This window comes from Cyprinodon variegatus, unplaced genomic scaffold (assembly GCF_000732505.1).
Source record: "Cyprinodon variegatus isolate N-32 unplaced genomic scaffold, C_variegatus-1.0 Scaffold141, whole genome shotgun sequence".
Lineage (NCBI taxonomy): Eukaryota > Metazoa > Chordata > Actinopteri > Cyprinodontiformes > Cyprinodontidae > Cyprinodon > Cyprinodon variegatus.
Window position 1 is genome coordinate 974,778 of NW_015150594.1, and position 7,546 is coordinate 982,323.

Here is a 7,546-nt window from a genome sequence, read left to right on the forward strand (position 1 = left end):
TTTTTTTTAACACATATCCGTGTGTGCTCATGTGTTTGTTTGCAAAAACTAAATACTCATCTCAATGGAATACCTAATTAATTATTTCATGCAACAATGCCGTTATTACCTTTTTCTTAATTAAATTTTTTGGCAGTTCAAATTAGTTACTAAAATTATATTTAAAATTGCTTTTAAACCTTGCAAATATACCAGGAGGCGATAACATGGAGATTATTTTTTTTAATAATTTAAATGTTTGTTCTGAATATAACTATATTATGTAAATTCAATTGCAGTTCGTGTTTTCCTTAATTCAGTTCGTGCTTATGGTGAAGTAAAGATCCACACCCATCAAGATTAAGGATCAAGACAAAACCAAGACATTTTGAGGCCAAGACCAAGACCATGACCTTATATGGTCGTGGTCTTGGTCTTGTCCTCTAAAGGTCTTGGTCTGGTCTAGGTCTCGATACCCCTTGGTTCGTCTGGTTTGGTTTTGGACTTCAACACTAGTTCATGCTTTTCTCCCAGCCAACAAAAAAGCTTTTTACACTTTTTTATCTAACTACAACTTCAAGTCACTTGTCAACATTGGCTGTTGTTTTTAGTTAAAAAAAAAACATGGTAAAAGCCCAAGTTTGATTAAGCCAATAAAATCCTAACAATTAGAGAAAAAGTTAACCTAAAAGGAAGCATTTCTTCACTGGAACAATTCCATGATAAGTCCTCCCGATTCTGTGTCCACCAACATGTCAGCTAAAACTACAGACCCCTGAGTACCTCTCTGGGTCTTACATATTTTAGTCAATTTAAAACCTTCTGCTGCCATTGTTTGATTAAAAGAGAAACAAATGCACATTTTTTACTGAGGTTAGCAGGTTAATATTTCAGATTTTCTCCAAATCACAGAACAGCATAGATTGTTTAGTTGTTCTGCTAAATATCAGCATTATTTTATTGAGAATAGTGAAAATGTTTCAATCTAATCAAACTTCACATATGGTATAATAAACTGTGAAAAGCTCACAAAAGGTTAATGTAGGACCAAAATTGGTAAAAGGAGGTTTGGAAACTAATAAAGTCTATAATGATTACTTTTAATGCTGTACATGTCAGGTGAGGTACTACTTCTAGATGTAATAAGGATATGGTTTATCTTAGAGGAACCTTTCCAAGAAAATAATTAGAGCTCTCTCAGATCTGTCAGCATGGAGCCTTTTAAATCATTTAGCAGACTACATGCCAAGCATGCACTCCTACAAATGCTGACCCTTCAATTCTCAGCTGTTTAGTCATGTCATTTTATCCATCTAAACTCAACCAGTGTTGCTTCTAACACTTTCCCTCTATTTAAATCCCCTGGACTCATAAACAAGGAGTCATTTTAATTTTCACTTCATGTGAATATTTCATATAGAACTCAATAGTTATGTGTCTTGACTCCCTCGTAACTGTTTCTATTATCCTTGTAAAACAATGAACTATAATTCACAACAAACGTGTTTTTTTTTTAAAAAGATGTAAAATCATGTGAGGGTGTGTGCAATCGGCCATCTTTCTGTTCCCTTTCTGAAGCCATCACTCACCTGTCAGCAATATCCCCAAACAGCACTGCTCCAACCAGCACTCCAAGCATGAAGGTTGGCTGGCAAAGCTTGGCTAACCACTCCTTTTCACAGACTAAGTCCCAGTCTGTCACAATGCTTTGGTAAACTTCGCTGCGGTCGTAAACAAAGTTCCCACTGCATTCTTTGGTGGTTTTGTTGCCATTAAAGTCATATGTAAAGTTCTGAGGGGCGATACGCAGATCGCAGCTGCATTGGCTGAGCTCCCACTGTTCCCCCTCAGATGTTCTAACCACCAAGGGGCCACCAGCTGGTTTGATGAGAGGTAAGATACTTTCCAGAGTAGATCCTGTAGCGTTGCCATACAGGACATCGGTGATGTTGCCTGGCACGATGGACACAAAATTTGGAGTCTCAACCAGGAAAACCGAGGCAAGGTAGTGGATTCCACATGCTATGGCCTGGAAGACTGCAGCGAAATACAAACAAGCCTGGAACCTGGAGAGACATTAAAACATGAAAATATGATTATAGCATGATGTTTAAAATACATATAATAAACGTCGTATAATAGGTGCACACGGTTCCAGAAATCCTAATAGGACTATCTCCTGAAAGGAATTCACACTGCTTTAACCCACTCAAGAAGTTGTCACATTATGACAGAAATTTTATTCTATAGTCTACTTCTGCAAAATAAACATGTTGGGTTTCCTTGCAAACAGATTACTGAAACATATTGTTTGCATTTGTGCTTCCCGTGTTTTCTCTGATAAAGATACGCAGTGGAGCTAATATCCATCCACCCATTTTCTGTCATGCTTAATCCCAGCTTGAGTCAAATTTAAGGAGAATTTAGAGAAGCTAATTAACCTAACAGTCAATGTTTTTGGACTGTGGGAGGAAGCTGGAGTACCCAGAGAGAACCCATGCATTCTCAGGGAGAACATGCAAATTCCACGCAGAAAGACCCCGGGCCAGGATTTGAACCAGGGACCTTCAAGTAGTTCAACTAATAGTTCAACTATTGGGGGCTCTATTTTTGAATAGTTTAACTATTAGCTTCACTAATTAGGCTCTATTTCTAATTAGTGAAGCTAATAGTGGAACTTTTTTTTTTCTAATTGCTGTTCAGTTCATTATTAGAAGATTTTAAAAAAAATCAAAACCACCCAAATCTACTGGCCAGGAAAAGAGAGCGCTTATTAATGAGGAAATCAAAAACAACATATGTTTGGAGATGATAGAAAGATCTACAGCTCTATCAGGCCAAAGACACTTTATAAAGCCATTAGAGGTTCATTACAATTCGATATAAATTATGTAAAACAGGAAAAAAAATATGATGCATCAGCTAGGTACTCTAATCAGACATGTATTATTGCAAACACACCATCCTCACCATGAAACATGGTAAGTGTTTGCATCCCCCTAAGGGGATGTTTTTATTGAAAACTTGAAAGCGGATGTGTTCCCAATCCCATCTGCTTGAGTTTTTGACGTTATTTTGTAAAAGGAATAACAACAATATCTATGTTTAACGAAAAACGGATTCAGAAAGACTGATACCAAATATGTTTAACACTTTGATGTTTTTGATCCTGAGGTGAACAATAGTGGAAAAGGTTCAGTGACAGAGAACTTATTAAAGTTGTTGTAGACAGCTGAACTGGGAACAGAATTTCACATTTCATATTCATTGCTAAAATTCCCATTGCCACTGCCAAAATTTCAAATCACAACTTTAAAATGCTTTATTTGTCCAAAAAAAATCCGACAAACGTATATATATATATATATATATTATTTTTTTTTTATCAAGGAAGAAGTTTTATCTAATTAAAAACATATGGAATAAAATTCCAGGATAATTGTAGATGAATGAGGTTAGGTTGTCGGTGTTTACTTTTTAAATAGCGTTATTAAGATGATCTGAACGTCATAATATATCCAAATGTAGCATATGGCTTTTATTAAGTAAGCAAAATGTATATATATGTATATTTAATCAAGAGAAAAGCATTTTATTTACCTTTTGAAATGTCCATACTCGTCAAATATCCTTTCCACTGACATCTTGGCTCTTGCTGTGTTTGCGCCTTGGCGCTCCTGGTGCGTCTCTCCAGTTGAACGCGCTTAGCGCCAGTAATGATCACCGCCGGCTTTCACTTGAGGAGAGGAGGAGGGGCGCAAAAACACACACGGGTCCATATACTCTCACCGTTGAGGCTCGTTCTAACCGTTAAGATATGGGCAAAGTTTTTTCCTAAAAAGGACGATGTTTTGAATCGAATTCAGGGTTGCCATGAACCTGTTTATCTTATTTTACGCAAATCTTTTTTCTTGATATAACCTACTCATAGTTCAAAAGCTTCATAAATGTTTCTGTGATGTAATCATGCAATGACCAAATCATCTTAAACTGACACAAAAACAGGAAGCTTTTGAAAGCACCCACCTGGTAGCGGCCCCTGAGAAATAAAACTCCTCCTTGTAACCCAACCGCTGAGCCCCTATTTTAGGGATAGTCCTAAGATGGAGCAGCGTCTCTTGTAAACATAGTGTTGAAAAACAACCGCCCTGTTACTCTAGGCGTCTTGGACTTCCTGCATAATGGTTTCTGTTGCTGCTACCCTTGTAAAATGAAATCACGGCTGCTGTAAATCTTTGTGGTATTTACAATGCATGAAAAAATATTGATGGACAGCTGATTGTATGATCACTCACTCAGATGTCATTAATGTCCTTATTTTCTTCCTCAGCTTTTAAGTATGATGAATTAAACTAGGGAAATATTTGTATTCCATGAGTCTTTTTAAAATTGTCCAAATTACATTCAGAAGTGTTCATGCATGTTATTCAGTTAGAGTTATAAAGTAGAACAAAGAATACAGCATCATTGTACACTTAATTTAGAATTGTCTTCATATGGCACACTAGGCAAATGTGGGCCACCTGTGTGTAATACAGACTTATGAACTGAGGCTTAAGAAAATTAATATGAAACTGACCTATGAACACAGCAGAATGGTCAGGAATGAAGATGTGGAGACATTTAAAGCCACATCATTAAACATTTAAAAAAGTAGTTGAACATGACATTGCTATGTTTGCTATGTTCCATCATTCTGCTCTATCTCTATTCTCCCACTCTGCAGAATCTGTTAGTTCATTCTCTAATGTTTTGCTCTCTCTGTTTTTTCTTATAGTAGCTTTGCCTTGTCTGTTCCTGTTTGGCTGTGACGCTAACCTGACTCCGCCAGATGGATTTACTCCGCATATCCATCTGGAAACCTTCCGTTGAAGTAATTTTGGGAAGAGGCGAAAATACTGGTTAGCTCATTCGCCTATGTTGGTGATAGACGGGCCAAATAAACCAATCAGATCAACGAAGCATATGACGTACTAACAGAGTGACGACGAAAACACAACCACAAGATCAAACTCTTGCCGAAACCAGTCGGGAGAAGAGCAAAAACATCTTTTCCTCTGAGAAAAGCCTCCACAGCAGTGTTTTGCTCTTCTTTCAGTGAAGAAATACTCTGTAATTCCGATAAAACTTGCTCGATAGCCACGCTAACGCTAGTTTCATCGGCTGAAGCCGCCATGTTCTTTAGACTGAACTGTCGCGCTTCTCGTTGCGTCACACCTCAACCTGCCTTAAAGCCAACGCTGATTGGACATTCGTTTGGTGAGCGGCTCCAAATTTTCTTTAACGGAGAGTCTCCAGACTGATCTGCGAGTGAAACCTTGAAAGCTTGCGAGATCAGGATGGTCTCACGAGGCTACTGTGACGCCACCCTGGAGAGAAATATCAGCTGTGCTGCTGCCATCAACACTTTTGCTTATAGATGTTAGAAATCAGCCTGTTTTCCAGTGTAGTCCTGTTTCGCTGACTGTGACTGGCTAGATGTGCTTTCTTCATCCTCTGACATGGGAGCTGGCTCAGAGCATCGGCAGATGGCCGCTCACTGAGCCTGGTTCTGCTGAAGGTTTCTTCCTGTTAAAAGGGAGTGTTTCCTCTCCACTGTCGCTGCAAGAATGCTTAGTGTAAGGGATTGCATTCGAGTAAATGAGTCGATGCAGTCAACTGGTTTTCCTTAGATAGAAAACTTTGAATTAATTTGACTGTATGATCTGGTTGAACTGTAAAGTGCCTTGAGATGACGTGTTGTGCATTGACGCTATATAAATAAATTGAACTGAATCGAAATTGTCACTGGGTAGGTGGTAACATCATAATGTGGATATGCTTTTATTTACCAGACACATTGTGGTTTGGGATGGTGGGAAGATGAATGGAGCTAAATACGAGCAAATCCATGAAAAAAACCTGTGAAACTTTATCAAAATGTTTGGGATTAAGGAATATCCCCATCAAATCTCACTATTCCTGGGATATTCTCCAGAGAAGAAGGGATAAGAAATCATCACAAATGTACACTATTTAGATATTTGTAAGGGAAAAAGAGGAAACCAGTGTATAATTGTCTTCCATTTTTACACTGTATTATTCAATGTGTGCCTTGGCTGTCACAAAACCTTGTGCATGTATTGGTTTCATCTAAATTACTAAAAAAAATACTAATTAATTACACAGGATCAGGATACAAATCCAAAAAGCTACTTTTTGTAGTCTATGTCAGTTTTTGCCTCTGCATTTACTCCTATTAGAGGGCTTTGATTAATGATTGATATGTGCAATAGTTTTTACTGTATTGACTCAGTGCATCTTGCTTTGGCTGGATCCAGCAGGATTGCTGATATGAACTGTGGCAGTGTGGTTCACATTGTTGGATGGAAAAGAAATAAAACGTGTCACTGTTGCCAACTGATAGAGGGTTTATAAATAGACTGTTGTTTAAAAAAAAAAAAGTTTCTATCATAAACTGATCAACTGATTGCCAAAGTGCTATGATGACAGTTATAGTTTGGGGTGTTATTTTTCTGTGACATACATTTTAAAACATAACATTTTTACATGTGTCCACAGCCTAAAAACACATGTTTAATTCTACATGTTAACAAGCTGCTTCAACTGTAAGTTGCCTTTTCCCTCCCAACCCAACCAAGCTTTTTCTCATCCAATGTTTAATTACCCCCACTTCATTATTTGTAGGATAAAAAAAAAAGTTGTTTGGTTGTTGTTGGGTTTTTGGGGGGTTATTAAAAATATTTTTTTTCAAAGGTTTTTTTTTGGTAGTTTCAACAATAACTGACAAAATTCTGTTGTTAAAAGACCAAAAAACAGTTTAAAATAGATTATTTGTTCTAAACATAGCACCATATCCCAAAACTACTAAGATTTCAATAAATAAAATAGCAGGAAGACATTTCAGTTATCAGGCTCCTCTCTTTTGAACCAAACTTCTAATTTTACACTATGAGTCTTGTGTTGTTTGAGATTTATTTATGTTAAAAAGGAGTTTTCCTTCCTGCTGTAGCTACATGCATTCATTGTATGAGAGATTATTGCAATTTCACAAACAAAATGCAAGTGACTTTCCATTGTTGCTACCATGGACAGCTAGGCTGACATTCTTTTCAGTTATTGGTCTGTATGAGTTGGACTAATTGACTGTAAAAAGCATTGAGAGTATATGTTTGTTAAATGAAGCTTAAGCGAAAATCAATCAGAAGGACTCTTTTCAGGTTCACCTGGTCCCCCTAGGTCCCTTTTTCAGCTTCAGCCAATCAACATCAAGACCGCACCTTCTCCGAAGCCAATCATATTTCAAGATCTCTTTCATTTAAATCCTGCCGTAGCTTCTATCCCAAATAAAAGCGAATGTTCAGTTGTCAGCCTCAGTTCCTCATTTGTGAGTATCAAGCACCTTTGGTCATTCGTACTGATTTCCTAGCTCAGGCTCGGACTCACCCCGATAGGTTCACGCAAGCCTGTCTCTCGCTCACTTAATTCCACCCCGCTCCTGTTCCAGCCGCCTTCCATCCACTTTGACGTCAGCTTCTCCACTGGTTCCTCCACTCTGTACTTGCCA

The 7,546-nt window shown here is 37.7% G+C and overlaps 1 protein-coding gene across 1 annotated transcript in view; it reads right to left on the reverse strand.

The window, feature by feature from the left end:
- slc22a16 (solute carrier family 22 (organic cation/carnitine transporter), member 16) overlaps window positions 1–4,024 on the reverse strand; it is a 14,865-nt gene extending 10,841 nt beyond the window's left edge. The window contains exons 1-2 of the mRNA XM_015376755.1: window positions 3,580–4,024; window positions 1,569–2,045 (exon numbers count right to left, since the gene is read on the reverse strand). Coding sequence (XP_015232241.1) covers window positions 1,569–2,045; window positions 3,580–3,623 — 521 coding nt within the window. The 5' untranslated portion in view covers window positions 3,624–4,024. The remainder of the gene's footprint in view (window positions 1–1,568; window positions 2,046–3,579) is intronic.
- Between the last annotated feature and the right edge of the window lie 3,522 nt (window positions 4,025–7,546).